Genomic DNA, 19,852 nt, shown 5'->3' on the forward strand with positions numbered 1-19,852 from the left:
GGAGCCATATTCACATAACTTCTGTTCTTGAAAGCTTTTCTAAAGTGTCTCCCAAGACAGGAACATGGTTAAAATCCAGTCTGTGAGATTATGATCTCAAATAAAATTCCCTCCCTACAGTTCCTTCAAGGTTTTCAAAGACATTTTGTATTTTTCACAGCCTTGTAAATTGTGAGCAAATGGACTTTTTTGGTTTTTTTTTACTACAGTCATAGATCTCTGAAACAAAAGAACAATCAATTAAATATAAACATACAACTTATCTTCAATTTCTCATCATGAAAACTAATTAGAAAACTTTAATTGCTGTTTAAAATAGACTCAGGAAGGCTACATATTTTTAAAGGGATAATAGGGAACATTTCAACAGGACAGCAGAAGGCTTATTGGGAGGCAGTAAGATAATTTCCAAGGGCAGATAGATTGGCTTCAACTTCTCCTCTCCAATTTAGGAAGTGATGGCAGAGATCCCTTAGGATGGGCTTCCACTTTTAGGCAAGACTTTCTTCCAACCAGCCTTACTTGTTGTTATGCTTCATGGATTACTGAAGTAACAAAATATACGTGAGTAGCCTAGTTGCAGTCAAAGTTTGACAGTATGTAAATATACACAGAATACTATGACACATCTAAGATTTTTCTCACCCTTGAAGACCTAGCAGAAAAGGTTAGAAATGGCCTCAGACCATTTTTAAGAGTAATTTTTATATTTTCTTAATATTTGAAAAGTGTATCTTCCTGTATCAAATTTGCTTAAGATTATTGCTATGAAGTCCAAATATCTCTGTGAGAACAGATCATGAAAAAAATTTACTGTTCAATATCATGCTGCCCAAGAAATAACCCAATCTATTAAAGCAACCACCTTGTAATGTACATAACAAAACTTATTGAGTGGTTAGGAAGTTAGCAAGGTACAAATGCTGTCAATATTGCATTACATTTTCTACTAAAATTTCAGAAATTTCTTGAGATGTCAGCTGTCTTCTCTCCAGCATAGACTACCCTGACATTCAATATGCTATGAAATGCTGTTTTTCAAATCTCTAATGAATAGCATGAAATCATGACTCTAGATATATACAGGAAAAGAGCAGTGCTTTAATAGATAAAAAAGTGGTCTCAGAATCAACTATGTAATATGTACAATCAGGTTATAGGCACACTAGAGTTCATAATGCAAAATTAATCCAATCAATAAATGCATGTACACTACAATGCCACTTCAATATTTGAATTCCATTTTGAGAGGAACCTCAAGGCTTTAAAATTTTCTGATAAAGTATATTCTATTGTCAAGCACCCAGCTTTGTACAATTTGCAGTAAGAAAATAGGGGGAAAAGGCCACGTTGCCCATCAGAATAGGTCTGCATTACATAAAGTTAATGGAATTTCAAAGTAAGTTCACTCAACCTGTAATGCACCATATGAATCAGAAAATTGAGAATTACTTTTCAAAAATAAATCTGCCATGTTAGGGTCAGCAATGTTACAAGCTGCCCCTGAGGCAGGTTAACTGAGGTTCTTGTTAATAGATCCCTCAGGGCAGACTAGAGGGATGCAACACTGAATGAATAGAGGGGTTTTTATAAATAAAAAGATTAGATAGATAGATAGATAGATAGATAGATAGATAGATAGATAGATAGATAGATAGACAGACAGATAGACAGACAACAGGTTCATTTCGGCATAATTTGGTTAAAAGGGAAAGGAAGTGTGTAACAGATTTGGTTATTATCTGTAGAAATAGAGCAATATAAAAGTAAAATGATTACACCTGAGAAAATGTACAAGGAAAATAAAAAGGATAAGAACAGATAGTGAAGAGGAAAGGTACCACCACCACCCTATGAAGCCTGATTGTTTTAATTTATATGTCCAGTGGTTGAAGTAATAGTTACAATTTCAATCCATCAGGGCCAGAGGAAATCCCTGAAACCCGAAGTCCAGTGGGTTCAACAGGTTCAGGTGGGAATGCCCAGGTACCTCTCCTCAGGGAGGAGTTATACAACGTCTCTTGCAACACTGTGGATCATTTCAAGTCCTCTGGTGGCAGGCCCAAGAATTAGGTCTGGAGGCAAAGACACTACCTGCGTTTGTCACGCCAGCTTATTTGAGCCAGTTCTGCCTTAACAGAAGGGATAAATACCCTCAGGCCTAAGTGTGAATGTTCCTGTATCTCTCAGGATGGGAGAGAATCTTCTGCCTGAGCCAGTTGTGTAAGGGAGGAAATTGGCATGATAAAACCAGCATCCCAGCAACATTGCAGGATCTGCTTTTTGGAGGTGGTTTCCCTTACCTGTCTCAAACCCCAGCTTGCTGCTACACAAAGGTGGGTTTGTCATGGTCATCTTCTGGTGATGGGTGCTCATCCCCTCTGCACCTGGGCAGACCAAGAAGTTTCATAACCACATACCCAAAAACACTCCCCTCTTCCCCCTCAGTGGTTGAGGGGTGCAAAAGCCAATTGATTGCATCATTAACTTTTAATATTAGTCTCTCACAAAAAGCAAAGCAAAATCCAGTGTTTCATACTTACTAAAGCATGTACAGTAAGTTAATTCCTCAGACTATATGTGCACAAATACAGCTTAGTTTATGTAAAACACTCAGTTTCAGGGAGGAAAAGAAGCTGCTGACTGGTTACAAAAAACACATTACATTCAAATACATATAGGCCTTTAAATGATAGTCAAACCAAACCACAGCAAGTGTACATTATCACCCATATACAGAATAATCCCCTTGAGTGTGCAGTGGGTTTGGTGGGTTTGTTTGTTAGGTTTTTTTTGTAACTGTTTTTTGTTGCTTGTTTTAAAGTAACAGACATTTTAAAATATAATGCTTTACAAAAATACTGATAATGGTTCACATTACTACAATCTCAATACTATCCTCTTCTTTCAACATTTTCTATGATCTTAGCAGTATCCCCAGTAGCTTTTTGAGTAGCCATGTGCTGCTCAGGCTCCTTTTGCATGAGATCCATTGACAATACACTGTGTCTCTGTTCGTTTGTTGATATATTTCAAACCATTTACATCCGAAAGCTTCTGGTTCTGTGAAATGGCTGAAAAGGCTTTTTTAAGGCCCACATCAGTATTGGTGGCTTCTGTTTAGTTTTTTCAGGAAATAGCATCGCTTCGGTTTCAGGACTAGGAAATCGTACTCTGTACACTTCAGGGTAAGATTTCTGAAACTAGAAAAGTACATTAATTCAAATTAAGAATTTGTTCAAACATCTACAATAAACTATTAACGTGAAGCTTGCATTTCTGGAACAGGGAAATTGTACGTCTAATGGACTTTCTACACTGCTATATAGAAAATTAGGCAGTATTTCTGACTTGGGTTGATTCATCACAGCATACTTGTTCTAAAATATTATAAATCTTGAAATCCCCATGTGTAGCCACTGTTTTCAATTTCAGTATTTCTCTAGAAGAACACATGTCTAAGACTTGATAAATCTTTTCAAATTGAAATTAGAAACTGTGGAGAAATTTTTATTTACTTGCTTGAGCTTCTTCTTTTTATCTTTCACAGATATTTCTTTATTCATTACAATTTCTTCCAACAAAGCTGCCAGTGGTTCTTGAGAGCCAGTTGCCCTTTGGTGTTCAAATTCACCTGAAGTAATTTGGTGACAAAATGATGGAGGAGGAAGTGTTGCATCACTATCAGCCCCAGCATATTTTATCTGAAGATACAGTAAAAAAAAAAAAAGAATAGCTAGGTTTTCTGCAAAACACTTGCATAAACTGGCTTAATCAATTGAGGACTCCAAGACACTAAGTAGAGGAAATACTGAATAGAGACCCTGAACTGTAATTTTTATCTCCAGCCCTAATTGAGTGAGTTCCAGTAAGTGAAAAAACATGACATATAGGAAGCCTGTTCAGCTCTTAAAATAAGTTTTAAGTTACTTTTCTAGTAGAAAATAGACAAAAGAACTAAAAATCATCTTTGAACAAAAAGAAATTATGGTATCAGGAAATAGAAAGATGAAAAAAAACTGAGCAAGCAAGGATGGTTCTAAAGAAAAAAAAAAGTCAGAACATTAATGAAAATACTTTTTCCATTTTCTTCACTACCACAAACATAGTTTGCCCATTCCATGGGAAGATAGCAAAGCAAACAGGAAAACATATTTGAGAGTTCTTGTCTCTAAACAAATGCAGTGTTTGTTTAGTTTCATTTAAACACATAGTTATGGTTGAATATCAGTATTCAAAACTAATTAGCTCTCAAAAGCTAACAGAGACAGAACAAAGCATTTTAAGAACTGTTGATCTTCAGAGAACAAAGGATAAGTTTAATCTAGAAACAGAGACAAAGGAGGTTTTTCTACTAGATACTTACTTGGACTCTCTGGAGATGTACAACATGATCCTCTATGGAAGACTTTAAAGCAGAAGGAACACTTAAGATCTCTTGATAATTATCCATGAGAAAAGATACTAGTTTAGCAGCAAGAAGTTCATCCAAGTCTATTTCATCCTTTGAGCAGAGAATACAACGGGAAAATGCCTGAACCATCTGAGGGGAAAGAAACACACACCATTATTATGTATTTTTCTGTTTGGGAGTGAGGAGTAGAGAATCAGGCTACATATTTAAAAAGTGATCTTTTAGAACAAATGTTTTAACATCACAATACACACTGTACTTCAAACATATCAATTTTTTTAAAATTTATTATGTACAGTGACTTGTGAGTGCACTGAAGATTGCTCCTGCCTCATACAGATAATCCACTCCAGACTTTAGATATAGAATGAATGAATTCCATTTTATTCTGAAGACTGTCAAATAACCACTTCATATGGCTATTTAAAGAGGGTATATGTATTTCGAGATTTTTTTTTAAATAACATGGAAATTTAATAGAAATTAGGCACCAGAGGGAAAACTTGAAACCACCATTCTGAAATCATCAAATCAAATTTCAGGTAGTCTTGTGCTCAAGCACTCAGTTACAAGAGCTTCTGTTTGTGCACCAGTCACTTGTAACATTAAAATCACAGAAGGTAATAAGGATTTCTGTCATGTACCATACATTACATTGCTGAATTAACACTTAGTACAAAACACTCAAACTGTAAGGATTCACTGCTAAAATCAACATTTCAATTACAACAATAAATTTAATGAAAGACCACTTACAGTTAATTAAATTATAACCTTGGCAGTAAAAAATTTAATTATTTTAATCAAATACTATTCAGAGTTCACTAAAAACTTAATTGCTGTGGAGCGCATTTAGATTGGTACATGCTGCTATAGGATTTGTACATGCAGCCAAAAATGGCTCTGCAGCTTAGTTTTCCATTGCACTTAATTTTCAAAGACTTTTAAATTAACCAAAATAAATACATGTTGTTAGCTAGTCAGAATAGTTAAGTTATGCCTAATAACTTTGTAATAAGGTGTTGTTGCAAACATCAGTGTAGTGGTATCACTACATAAGCTCCTACAAAAACTAGAGCTTACTTTAAGAGACTTCTGTGTGTGGTGGGAAAAAAACCCCACAACTACTGAAATAAACAGTTGGGATTTTAATTTTTTTGAATGGCTGAAAACAGGTCAATCAGAACATTCATCTCCATATTTCTAGCTATGACTGAAACAGGCAGTCTTTTTCATTCACACTGTCTGCAGTGATAAAGAACATCTGCTTTTCTTCTTTGGTTGATTTTGCTTGTTTGTTCGTGCTTTTTTTTTACTCAATAATGAAATCAGTGGTGATTTAACTTGGAAAGGTAAGGAAACCTCTAAATTCTGAGCAAGTTCTTTGTGTGCTCACAAATTGCCACGGAATCCCATTTTATTCAAATCCAGATGAGCTCTCCAAATAGCTGGGACAGACAAACCAGTTCCTTAAACAAGTAAGCTGTATTTTGTTTGTACTCTCCAGTAAGAATCTTTAACCTGTGCTGCTCCAAAAGCCTGTCCAGACCTTTTACCTTACACTTATACATACCAAAGTTCTGGTCCTCACTGATTCAGAAAGTCGTGGCAAATCCTGGTTTAGACTAATTCTTGCCATCATTCTCACCAGCAGCTGTAGTCTTTTCCTGTTTTCTGGTGGCAGTAGGAGACAGGATATCTGAAGAGCTTCTACAGCCTTGCTGGGTTTTTGCAGCAGTCCTGGTTTATATGAGATCAGAAGATTGGGAAACATTTCTCAGTTATATATTTCCATAACATTTCTAAATCTAACTCCCAAAATTCCCTTCTTACTCATTCAAGATTGCCTTAGAACTCCACTCCCCAGTGAGACTAGAAAGATATAACTAGAACTGGACTACCAGGACTTAAGTTTTTAGAAGATTTTCTTCTGAGGCACTGGAAGATATTGATAGCCATGAGCAATACCTCTAAATATTAGACTACATGAAAAATTACAACATTTTGTTTCATCCTTTGCTCTTTTATTACCTCAGCACTAAACGCAACTGAATGGTATGGACAGATATATTAACCATGTTACATAAAATGTTAAGTCTGTGGCAACAGTCAGCTGGAAAGAAAATGTGATTATGCATCAGTAACAACTATGACAATACCAACATGTGCCTCACACCTATAGATATTAAAACTGTGCCTAACTCTGCTTATTCCTCCCCAGGAGAGAGCTTAACATATCTCCTTTTCTAATTCCTGTTTACCCATTTCTGCAGCCAGTTAAGGTAACCCTGCATGGTACTACAACACTCAGCTGCATAAGCTACTCTTCCCCATTTTAGTTATTTGCATGCTTGTTTAGGGTACTGTGCCCATGTTTAGGACAGAATGTGCCACCACCGTGGTCATTAACAAGGTGTTAATCATTACTGGCCACACTACCAGCCCTGGGGTGCTTCCCACTGACTGACATCCAGCCAGACTTTGTGCCACGGATCACAACCCTCTGAGGCCAGTAACTGAACTCACTGCCCACATATCCAGCCTGTACTTCCTCAGGTTGCCTAGAAGGATGAAATGGAACACAAGTGTTGAAAGCTTTACTGCTCTCAACATAAACAGTATCCACTGCTATGCCCTCAACCACCATTCTGGTCAACTCCACGGTGTAAAACATGGAAACTGTTTCTTATTGAAAAAGAAGTGTGGAGTAGGTAAGACATTCCACGGAGAGGGATAAAACACTGAAGTTAATTTTCATAGTAAAGCTTTTTCTAATTTCAGAGGAAGATTTGGCAAGCATATTAATGCATATGCTTGGAAGAGTAAGGAATGATTCCATATCAACACTTCACTTTTTTTTAAAGAGACCACAAAATTAATATTTGACTTCTTGAAACATCGCACAATTTTCATTGCTTCCACATACATATTAGCATGAAATCTTTCTTCCAATTTTACATCTACAAAATGTTGTGAAATGAAAGTAATAGAACCTGAAGGATGTAAAAAAAAAATGGAAAAGCAAACAGAAACAGAGTATGAAAGCAGAAGAATAAGTTTTAAAGATATCAACAAGAGTTGTCTAAGAAAAAGAAGTCAGAAAATTGAATTACATTCCATATGAAGCAAGATTGACAAATTCCAGAAACAGAAGTGTCATTCTAGATTTCTTTCTCATCTCAATAGTTTACTAAAAAGTGTTGTTTACACAGAAAGAAGCTCAAAAAACTAACATGCTACAAAGCAGGTTTACTTTTCAACTCAATTGTTCTTTCTGAAATTTGATTACATAAAATGTAATCAAATATTTACTGTCTTACTATTTACTGTCTTTCAGTAAGCCATCTACAGGATCAGAATTGTCAATTTTAATATAGTGTGAACCCTGGAAAGTTCTAGTTAATAACCAAAACATTGCTTCTTTTAAACACTACATAAGTTAATGTCATTTCTAAATTAAAGCAACATAGTATTTCAAATCCTTTCAAATATCATATTTCCAGGGTTAAAAACTGGGTTTAAAGCCCTAATCCTTTCTAATCTAGACTTCAGTCAAGCAATTTCTAAAAGCTTTTGAGAGTTTTTAAGACATTTAAGCATTTGTAAAAAAAGAAAAATCTATTAAAATCCATCTGTTGGATGCTGAGCAGTGAACAGAGGCCTTTAATATTATAAAGACAAGCAATGAAAGACTTTTGAACTAATGTGATTAAAAAGATACAAAAATGAAACCACCATGTGATATGAAATTAACTTAAATATTAAACTGTTCTCTATGTAGAATGGAAAGGACAGACCCTAAAAAATTCATCTGTGATATTATTTAAGTAAGGTAAAATAACTCCAGGAAATTAACTCTACAGAGTTAATTTTTTTCATTAAATTCCAAACTACTTACCTAACACACTAACAAAAATATCAAAAAAATTAAATGTGAGGAGAGGTTCTTTCATCTGGCTAAAGTAGTCCACTATAGTTTTGAAGACATCTCTTTCAAAGCCTGAGTACGTAGGCTGCTTCAGATCTGAACAGCTGGGCCCTACAAAGAACAAAAAAAACCAAAACAAAAAGGAGCAAAAAAGAGAGAGAACATTGATTTTTCAGCCACTGAGCAGATCAGTGTTTTCTAATCCAGCCCATTAAAATGGATCTTTAGAGGAAAAAAAAAAAATCAAAAAAAAGATTGATTCTTCAAAATAAGTGAAAGTTTATTGATCTACTACTTGACTGATCTATTCCCAATAGGTTTAGTGAAGATACAAAGTAGATGAAAATCATTAATAGAATAGTTAAACCTTTATATAATTAATTTAAATAAGCTAGACTGGAAGGAGAATACATGCTGACAGGTCTTTTCCAACTTTCTTTTAGAAAATCATCATAAACAAGATTTAATAAAGTGGTGAAGACACAGTCAGTTCAATTTATTTTTTGGGGGGTGGGTTGTTTGTGGGATCCTTTTTCCCTTCTGAATTTACTTACAATTTACTAGACATTTCATTGCGGATAATATCCAATGAGGTAGTTCCTCTGCACAGGGAAGAAATAGAAGTTAAAACAACAAAAAAAAAAAAAAAAAAAAAAAAAAAAAAGAAAAAGAAAAATATTCAACTGTTAGACAAAAGCAAAGCTGAAAACAATTTAACATGTTCCTCCTGTGTAGTAAATCAAGTGACACCAAAGGCAGGCTATATCTCAATGTTTCCTTGTAATTCAAGATCTAGCTTGAATCACACCTATACTTCAGTACCTGACCTGCTATCATACAGTTATGCATTCTGCCCTTGCAGCTCAATCAGCACAAGAAGTCATATCACAAATCTTTAACCTATTCTAAAAAAGAAAAAAAAAAAATCAGACTAAACCAGTTCTAGATACAGCCTTCCCCAGTGCTATACAATGAAGTGTTTGCTTCGTACAAAGATGATGATATGTATTCAGTTTTGCCATTTCTGCAAGAAGAAAGTTAATATTTTGAGATGGTCCAACTGCCTTTGAAATGAGCACAGATATGCTCTGAAGGCACTTTTATTCACAACCAAACCAGGTTTCAATGTCATATTTAAATTTCTCTACAAATCTTATGAAAATCATGGTGGCAATAATACTGTGGTTTATCAGAGCAGTAAAGATGCTTTATTTTTTCCCTGATGTGCAAAACAGTTTTGAACATGGCACTATCTTCAAAACTCAAAACTCTCTCAATGTACATACGTCTTGGCTCTCTCATAATTTTTAATACTGAAAACTGAAAACTCTCTCAATGTACATTTTGGCTCTCTCAATGTATCTTTTTCTTCACGTAAACACTCCAGTTCACGTAATTAAAGGGTAGGGCTGAGAAAGTTACCTTGAAGTGATTAATATCCCTATCTTTATAAATGGTAGAAGTTGCTGCTGTCTTACATTCATTTTTTAACCCTACCAAAGCCAGAATTTGTTTAAGAGAGTAAATATAGAATAAACTCTGAGTCTTACTATCGGGATACCAGAAGAGAATAGCGTTTTAAAAACAGCATTATAAAAACTAGAGGGTTTACAAAATAGAGTACAATATTAAAAAAAAAAAGAACATTTCTAAAATACTCACTTGATTTGTCCTCTAAAGTGACAATGCCTTGTTTATTGACATTATATACATTTTGAACTATATATTTCGAATTCACAAGTTTTGTGTCTAAAACTTCATCCAGAGAATCCAAACCCAACACCTTTTGTAATCTGCAAAAATACATAAACACACAGTTCATACACCATCTAATCCGGAAAAGACAAACATGAAGTATTAGAATCCAATTCAGAAAAAAAAGAGATTTTCATTTAATAGAGAATATCTCCAGCTGGATGACAGCCATAAGGACCATTCAACGCAACTCCTACTTCTCAAAAAACTGCCTAGATTTATAGAATATCCTAAACTGGAAGGAATCCACAAAAATCAACTCCTGGCTCTGCACAGCACAAGCACAAAAATTATACCACATGCCTGAGAGTACTGTCCAAACACCTCTTGAACTCTGTCAGTCTTAGGTGCTGCGACCACTTTCCTGGGAAGCCGGTTTCAGTGCCCAACCACCCCCTGGATGAGGACTCTTTTCCTAATATCCAATCTAAACTTCCCCTGACAACTTCAGGCCATTCCCTCAGTCCTCTCACCAGCCACCACAGAGAAGAGACCAGTGTATTTTCCTCCACTTCCCATCACAGATTGCACTGCAACGTCCTCTCAACCACTCCTCATGTCTTCCCTTCTAGACCCTTCACAATTTTCATAGCCCTAAAAAAGTTTTTTTTTAGTACCTAGAAAAGGTTTCGTAAGTTTTACTAAAACTATACTGTATAACTGAAAGCACTGCCAACATGCTCCTTGAACTCTTTCAGGCTTGGTGCTGTGACCACTTCCTCAGGGAGTCAGTTCCAGTGCCCAGTCACCCTCTGAGTGAAAAACCTTTTCCTAATGTGGAATCTGATCTTCCCCAGCTGCTGGATTCCATCTCCTTATGTCTTGTCACTGGTCACCAGAGATCTTCCACATCTCCCCCCACTGCCCTCTCCACAAATTGTAGCCTGCAATAAGGGCACCCCTCAGCTTTCTCAAAACTTTTGGTGACCGTACAGCTCTTTGCTCTATCCAGATCTCACTGCAGGCCCTGTCCACCCCTGAAGGAGTCCAAAGTTCCTTCTAACCTAGTATCACAGGCAAACTTAGTGTGCATTCAGTTCCCCCATCCCTATCATTTACAAAAACATGAAAGAGCACTGGCCCTAGAATGGAGGCCTGCAGAGCCCCAGTGGTGACTACTCACCAGACATAACCACATTTACCACAATCCTTTGTGCTTGACCCAAGAGCCAGCTGCTCACCCAACATTATGGGCTCATCAAGCTGCATGCTGGACAGTTTATATAGAAGGATACTGTGAGAGACAGTGTCAAAAGCTTTGCTTAAATGAAAATAAACCACATCAGCTGGCTTCCCTTGGTCAACTAGATGGGTGACCTTGTCATAAAAGAAAATTTAATTGGTTACACATTATTTTCCCCTTCTGAAACTGTGCTGGCTATGACCAATGACTGTGTGTCTCTCAAATATTTTATTATTAACTCCCAGAATAATTTTCCGTAATTTTACAGGCACTGAAGTGATACTGACGGGCCTGTAATTCACGGGGTCTTTGTTCTTTGCTTTCTTAAAACTGAGAAAATAGTTGCCAGCTTCCAGATAACAGGGGCCTCTCCAGGATCCCAAGATAAATGAAAAAAAAAAGGAGAGAGATCCTGCAATAACATCATCCAGCTCTTTCAGTACCCTGGGATGAATCCCATTGGGCTTCATAGCTTTAAGCACATCCAGCCTGAGCAGAAAGTTTCATACAAATTTAGGGTCAGCTGTGAGTCTCCCTATTCCCACAGTCATACATACTCTTTCAACACAGAGCTGTGGGAGTTCCAGTGTCAATTATCAAACTTAAAGAGTTCAGGACTTTCTGTCACATGAATGCTACTGCTCCCTGATCAAGCTATCAGGGTTTCAGCATCCTTCCACACAATCTGCTGTGCCAGCCCTTTTTGCTCACCCTTGTCTTTTGGTTGCTAGAGCTCTATAGGGGCCTTTATGTGAAGGAGGGGCTTGACCACCAGTGCCCCTGGTGTCATTCGTCCAGGTCCTGTCAGCTGCTGCCATGTGACCTCCAGGCTACCAGGGTGTCTCTCCATTCCCCTGAAGCTTCCTTGGTTCTGGAAACCCAGGAATACACATGGCCTCTGCTGCCCATCATGCTGTCACCAAAACTGCTCACCTCACCACCGAGCACAGATAATTTTCTAGGTTTACACTAAAGTCATAATTAGTAAGACCTCAACTATGCTGTAATATCAGCTAATGTATATTATTTTCTCCTCTGCAGAAATAGTCCAAAGCAATAGCTTTAACTTGGCATAGGAGATTCCATTCAAATATAGTAAATGAATCTCTAAGCTGAATCTCAAAGCTTCAGCACTCAATTAGCTATGCCATTTATCTCATACAAAGTATTGTACTTGCCATTGAAAGGTTCTATAGCACTTCTACGTAAGTGCTTTTATTCCCTAGCAGCAAGAAAAAGAGACAGAGAAAAAAAGTGATTAAACAAGACAAAGCCCACACAACAAAGAATTGTATAACACAACATGCAGAAGTCAAAAGGTACTAAGCACAGTAAAGTTTTTTTTGCAGACTTTATTTGCTGAATTTGTTAGCCAAATAACAAGTGGTAGAGTTAGTCTAGACACTAGGGCTTTGAAGGCAAGGATGAAAAGTGAGTGGGAGAAATTACAAGTGTTACCAGAGAAGATAGACAAAACTATTACCTACTACACAGTTTTACTATAACAGCTAATGACTCATAAGTATACTCACCGTGATAAAGTCATGGATTTCCATATCTCTTCTATATTTGTTTGTGTTAGTTCTCTGCGGAACACAAGTTTGCATGCCGGTACTTCCCCGATAGCTATGCTGTGTCGCTTGTACCACATCTCAGAGTTCTGAAATCAGAAAAAACTCTCCTCATTAACTGGTGGCTTTTCAAGTGTTAAACAGTATAAAACATTTACAGTACAGAATTGCAAGTGTTCTTAAATTCCAGTGAAGTCTTCGGGATGCAAGATAAATATTTGTGTTTAAGAGAAATTAAACATTTTCTCAATCTTACACACGCATCTTTTCTCAATTCCATAACTTGTCCAAATCTGAAAAGTTATGCATGTCAGAATGGCAATTAAAGTTCATCTGACATTTAAAGAGCAAACATCTGTTTATAGAAAAGTTAAAGGAGAATTAGGAGATACCAAAGAATTAGAAAAAAAAAAGAATCCTTGTTCAGCATTATACCAAAATAACTAAACATTAAGTTCAATAACAGGTTCTATACATAAAGAAAGGAAAAGCAAATCACTACATCTGAAGGCACCCCTCAGATCTAGTCCACCATTATAAAAGTGTAAAGTAAAGCTGAAACTGCAGAATATCAAGAATGCAGAATATCACTATCCTTTACGCAACCTTCATATCCAAGCTTGATTCTTGAACATTGTCATCAAGGTATCAATAGGTGGACATACATTGCAGTTTGTATCAGCAGCATCCTTTTCAAGGGAAACTCCTAATCATTACAGTTCTTTGCTTTACAATACAGACCAGTGCTTAAGCACATTAAAAGTATTCCTTATAACCAAACCACAAAATGCTCTCCAGGAATGCACTTAAATACTCCAAGCACTAATTGTTTGTCATTCCATGGCAGACTAGACTAGAGCTAATTGGAAGCAAATAGCACCCTCTGAAATTAAGGGTCTGGTCTTTCACATCAGTATTTCATGACACAGACCCATGCTCATCAATCTATACACAGCCACTAAGTGCTCAGATTAATGCTGAAGCAATTCAAGGTACCATTTTCAGCTACTTCAGCATTCCAGTGGAAGCTAGACCTAATTATAAAAGAGGTAGCAGAAGGAAGCTTATAGCTTTGCCTCACTTACGGTCCACTGTAACTAACCCTGCCAATTAAACTGCCAATGGAAGAGATTTTGAGCTATGCCAAACTCTATGCTGTTGCATCTGAGTCAGATGCAGACTTTTGCTAACTCCTATCAGGCCAGGATGCTTGGATGGAAATTTAGAGCACAGTTGGAGGCTGTAATATTTTACACCTTCAACAGATACTTGCTGAGTAACTAAAATACTCCATTTTCTTTTCCTGTCTTTGGCACCATCTTTTCTTTTACCTGCTAATGAAATTCTAAGGACTGTGTCTTTCCTCTTCAGAAGCTTGCTGTACATGAAGAGTACACTTGATTTACACACAATTGGATGGCAAATATTGAAAAACTGTTCATTCAGAACATTTAGATGTCCAGCAAAATGGTAGGAGCTACTTTTCCAAATAGACTATGGTTTATCAAGAAATCTAAGGCCAGACTCCTGCTCTGAAGGACAGTAATAAAAAGGCAAAAATCATCAAAGAAATCCTGAGTTTACAAATTATGAGAACGCACACATATGACACACTGAAGGAAAAGCTTAAAATATACAAAACACCAGAAGCCTAGTCTTTTACTATGTCAAGGTGAATTTTGATTTACTAATAAAAGCAAGTTTTTTCAAAGACTTTTCAAAGGCTGGATCAATCTAGATAAGTATGAGGCGGGATGATTTTCCAAGTTACAAAGGATAACTGAAAAATCAGGACCACTTCTCCTTAGCCAAAACGTACTCCTTATAAAAAAGGAAACTGAGTCAGTAACAGCCTTATAGCAGCTAGGAAGGTTATAATAACTGTATATATTCCAATATCTGAAGTGTCCCAGTAAGAGTTACAGTATGACTATTTTGTTTGGTAATATAATAAATGCCCTATAGGAATTTAAGCAGACTGGAATGAAATACAGGAAAATACACCCATGCAGAACTCAGGTTCCTCAGGGCATTGCAATGTGTAGCACAAAGAACACTAAAACATTACTTCTCCAGCAAATTGTAAGAAAAACTTAACTTCACAAAAGTTTAGAATAAAAGTATTTAGCATTTAATTTTATAAGCAAGTACTTTGTGACGCAGCATAGCGGTCATCAGTGCAGTTTTGCTTTCCAAATATGCTTTTGTCTGGGGAAATAAAACTGGGTGCCTTACCATTGCGACGGATTTCACTGGGATGTGCTCTTGAGAAGGGCCAGCCCTCGGTTCATTCCAGTCTGGAAATTTAATTACTTCCTTTCCACATGAAGGTTTCTTTGGATATGACTTCAGTGGTGAGGAAGGAGGAAATCTACAATTAGAGAACATTTTTAAAGACTTTGAATGCCAATCTAATCCCTATTTACCAATGCAAAACTATAGTCAGCCTTCACATGCAAAAATACAACAAATGCTTTGGACATTCACAGCCCAACTTAGCTCGCTGTAGACTGGAGTTGCATGATATGTAAAACATCGTGGAGTGTCTTGTTTGCCCTCCAGCTGCTGCTCCAGAACAGTTCAGGTCCTTTGTACCTCCCAGGACATAGCTGATCCTTGGGTGAATATCTGATATCCCAGTCCATCTCATACAGTGCTAGCTGTATTTGCATAGACAATGACATATGTCTTCACTAGAAGATGTTGATTCTGCTGAAAAAGCCATGGGGATGTTTTCCCCTATGTCAAGTGCTTTGTTAGCATGCATTTCCTAAAGCAAAGCAACATAGATAAGTCACGTGACTAACTCTCAGATTTAGTTAGCGTGCATGCAAGTGTCCACACAGTTTTGCCCACATTACCAGGTTCTTCTGTGTTTACACGATTTCTGTGCGAAGATCATATCCCGCAGATCTTTTCTGGATCATATCCTGCAGTTCTTTTTTCCAGCTGATTTTGCAGGTAACTACTGACTTCTTAAGGCATTTCAAGAAGTGCCTTGAAGAAATTAGCAGAAATAAGCCCTAAACCAGCCCTTATAGAAAAGAAGGAAAACAAACTATCCAGCTTGACCAGCATCAAATTATTGCTGAGCTTAGGTCAGAGCATGTACAAAGGAACTAAAGACAGCATATCAGAAAGACAAATCAGTTCGATGAAAACACCTCTTCAGACTGGCCCAGATCCAATCCTGTCTACTTTCACACCCAGGTTTTAGATACTGAGATTCTTGATGCTTTAAGCAACTGCTTAAGCCTCATTAACTCTTTTAAAACAGAACATAAAAGGCAGATATGACTGTGACTTTGCAACAAGAGCTTGTACACTGCTGGATGTATCCTACCAGAAAAAATGCTTGAGAAACCCTCAAGTTTCTCCAAAATCCCATCCTTCAAAGGCACTTCAAACATTTAATAAGTTTTTCATTTAGAGTTGTTCTGCAGCTTGGTTAGTCCAGTACTGTTGTACTGAATGGTTAAACACATTGATTGTTTTGACCACACACACTGAGCATAGTCCACAGTGCTGTTCAACAGCACATCTGCAACACAGAGATATCACTTACGTCAGACAAACCCCCAGAACCAGCAGCAAGCACCTCACTCTAATCCTGCAAGATTTACTCTGTTTTTTAATGGTAAGCCAGACTACATGTCAGATGTTCAGCTGTTGAGTGTTCTTAACCATTTTTCAGATATTCATTATTTCTTAAGAGTTTAATGTTAAAATAGAACATACCCACATATCTGCAAACTTTTTCCTTTGTCTTACACTATTCTCAGTAATTTTCTCTTTCTTCTCCAGTTCTTCACAATTTTAGCTTTGTGTCATTTGCTACCCTGATTTGCAGCCAATCAGTAAAAGAATAAGGTCTTACAGGCAGAAAAATGAGGTGCATTCCCCTTTCGCAGGTAGCATTACAGCAAGATCTAGATGGAGAAGGATTAATGTCACTCAAAGCAAAGGACCGAGAAACACTCCCAGGCTGACACATCAAGATCAGAATTGGTTATAGCCAGTAACACTAGTTTGGGGAGTTTATAAAAAGAGGAACTAGAGATACCTGTTTGTGTTCAGAACAAGGGATACAGAGCAAGGTCAACTAACAGTGATGTCCATGATATAACAATATTACTGGTGAATTCCCAAAAGATTGCTATCATTGCAAGAGTGCTAACCCCTTTGCTTTTGATAGAATGGCTTAGATTAAAAAAAAAAAGTATAAAGCCCAACAGCTTCCAAAACTGTAAGTTCTCATTCATTATTGTAGACTCAGCTGAGCCAGTAAGTCAGGACACACTGATAAGCGTTTGCTATTTTTAGAAGTCACATTAGAGCTCATCCTCTTGTTTAATACTTGCCAAATATTCTCACACAATCCAACTTTTGACAATATTTCTTTTGCATGCTCTGTGGATGAACAAGAGCAGACAGCTACACTTACATGTGAAGTAAATGAGTGACACAACTCCAGACACTCTGTACAGTCTACCATTACAGTATGTTAACACATAAATTTATACAGAAGGTATGAAGCATGTAAGTATTTCCAAAGTAAGCACTATCAGTAGAATTGACTCACTACCTCCATCAGCCCTGTGAGGAGAAAAAAACCCGCATTTTACATGTAGCATTAGGATAGCCCACCAGAGGGAGCTGCCAGGACATTGAATACGTGACTAAAACAGGATGGAAAACCGGTGTTCAGCTACCTAAATAGGAGAGAAGCATATTTTGATACTTATACCGGCGAGTAAGGTATATAACTTATTCATGCACCAAGCACCAAGCCCAGTGAGGAAAAAAGCTGGCTCCAGTTCAAGATGCATGAAAGGTATGCATTTTTAACTGAAAAAAGTTCAGTTACTGACTTAGTTATTTTTTCAGTGGGAAGGGAGAAAGAACATCACAACAAAATACATAACAAGAGTTCTGTTGTCCAATAGCAGATCAGTAGGCATAGCCTGCAGAAAATTAGAAGAACAGAAATATTTCACCCAGCCAACTTCCACAGCCTGCAGTACAGTCATGACTGAAAATACAAATAAATAAAAGAACAAAATAATTTGAATATATACTCCTGCTAATGCAAAATAAACAAAAACCCCACAGCCACACAAACACAGCAAAACCAAAGAAATACAGACTAACACCAGCAGTTATCAAACCCCATATTAAATCTTTTGACAAGGATTAATGCCTAGAAATAAAAAGATCAATAGAGCAAAATGAAAAATTGAATTAATATATATCAAGTGGGAATTCAGTTCTATATATTTCCCCAAAGAGAATATTAAGAAATTATTACTTAAAATGAATATGTAAAATTTGAGTATGTAATAATAGCTATAATAAGTAGAAGCATAAACTTATAGCTAGCCTATTTTCTCTAATGTTTTGCATGATGAGAACTCCCATTTCCTCAAAAGAAGGCTCACCATGATAAAAGTTATAAATCTAGACTTGAAGTAATGGTCATCTTTATAATACTTCTGCACCAAACAGGACACTACCAGATGGTACAAATTCAGAACCTGCAACTTCTTTCCACTCAAACCTTAACTGAGGTCACAAGAGGTCAAAGAATCCAGTCCAGTAATGCTAAGCTTTTATTACAAAAAGATTTCTTCTCTGTCAACAAGCCATCAGCTGAGATGCTTAACAGGGAAAAGTAAGGAACCAGCCTTGAGGATAAACAAACAAAGCTTTTTCCCTTGTCCGTCTACAAACCAAGGAGCATAAAAAAATGTTACATCATAAATATCTTAGATTCAGAAGACCTTTCTCTTCTCTCAGAAGAAGTGGAGACAGCAACCAAAATAGTCAGGGGGTTGGGGTGAAGGAGGACAGTTGGAGCTAGAGGACCACTGGCATTATCACTTCCACCTGTGCGTCTTAATATGTACTCTTTCAGCACCAACAAACATGGTGTCTGCCATCAACAATGAGAACTCAATACCATGTGAAAGCTGCAAAAGCTTTTGTTGACATTCAAAGTATGCAACTGAATAGAAGAGATCTTCAAAAATATTTCAAAACATACAAGAAAACCTAAGTCATACATTAAGTCACAGCAGCTTCCTATTTCTAAGAAAATTAATGTCTTTAAAAGGAAAAGGGGAAAACACGTGAACACTTTTCAGAGGCATTCTAAAAAAATACTTTTAAGACATCAGCAAGAGTTATTATACCCTGTTTCCAAAAAACCATTTTTTTTTATCACCGTATACAGGCTTACCGATATAAACGGCCATCGTCTTCAAAGTCCTCTTTGCCCCACCTTCCTTTAATATCTTCGATTACATGATTTTTCAAGAATTTTTTAAGCAGCTTAACCGTTTGATCGCGAGTCACTTCTGGGCCAAAGTTTTGGTTAGAGCCAAGTAGCTCATGCAAACATTCCACTGCCTCCGAGGCTTTGAAGCAACGCTCGTAACTCTTGAAACGACAGCGATGCTTCCGTAAGGGCATCCCAGCACGGAAGAGCTCGATTATCTCGTTCCACTGGGAAAGAACAAAGCAAATCGTTACAGGAGCTCTTCTCCCAGGTTTTCCTGCGGCCAGAACGCAGCCAACTCTCTAAGCAGAACTACACTCTTTTTTCACCGTCTGCGTCCACAAGAACGCCGAAACTTAAGCCCAGGATTTAATCTGTCGAGACCCGAGAACAAACGCTAGGTTTAGGAGGCTGAAATATTTAGAGCCCCATACTACCTGCGGACCTATGGATACAGCTCTAGCCCCCCTCAGGTTTTACCGGGACAAAAGGCTGGACCTGCCGTTCCGCCCGGGCTCTGCCCCGCGCCAGCCCTGGGCGCCCCCGCCCCGCAGAGGCGCGGCCTGGGAGCACGGGCCGGCACCAGGAGGCCCGAGGGCGAGTGGCCGCGGGGCACAGGGGCGCGGGAGGGCGGCGGTGTCCGCGATGGCGGCGGGGGCACTCACCAGGCGGGTGGCGCGGTACGGCCCGGGCCCCACCAGCCGCGGCTCCATGGGCGAGGCCG

General features: G+C 37.6%; 1 protein-coding gene across 2 annotated transcripts; it reads right to left on the minus strand.

The window, feature by feature from the left end:
* Positions 1–3,041: 3,041 nt before the first annotated feature.
* On the minus strand, positions 3,042–19,848 carry DEPDC1B (DEP domain containing 1B; the record flags this gene model as incomplete). Of its 2 annotated transcripts, XM_084225912.1 has the most annotated exons (11): positions 19,794–19,848; positions 19,090–19,355; positions 15,087–15,222; positions 12,813–12,940; positions 10,005–10,135; positions 8,897–8,944; positions 8,313–8,453; positions 5,988–6,154; positions 4,367–4,543; positions 3,519–3,704; positions 3,042–3,203 (listed from the first exon to the last, which is right to left on the minus strand). In XM_084225912.1, the coding sequence occupies exons 1-11, from the start codon at positions 19,839–19,841 to the stop codon at positions 3,042–3,044; spliced, it is 1,590 nt and encodes a 529-aa protein (XP_084082038.1). In that variant the 5' UTR covers positions 19,842–19,848. The 2 variants fall into 2 exon arrangements, with proteins under 2 accessions (XP_084082038.1, XP_084082039.1); XM_084225913.1 differs by lacking the exon at positions 3,519–3,704.
* Positions 19,849–19,852: the final 4 nt, after the last annotated feature.

The sequence above is a fragment of the Fringilla coelebs genome, assembly GCF_963513975.1.
Source record: "Fringilla coelebs genome assembly, chromosome: Z".
Classification (NCBI taxonomy): domain Eukaryota; kingdom Metazoa; phylum Chordata; class Aves; order Passeriformes; family Fringillidae; genus Fringilla; species Fringilla coelebs.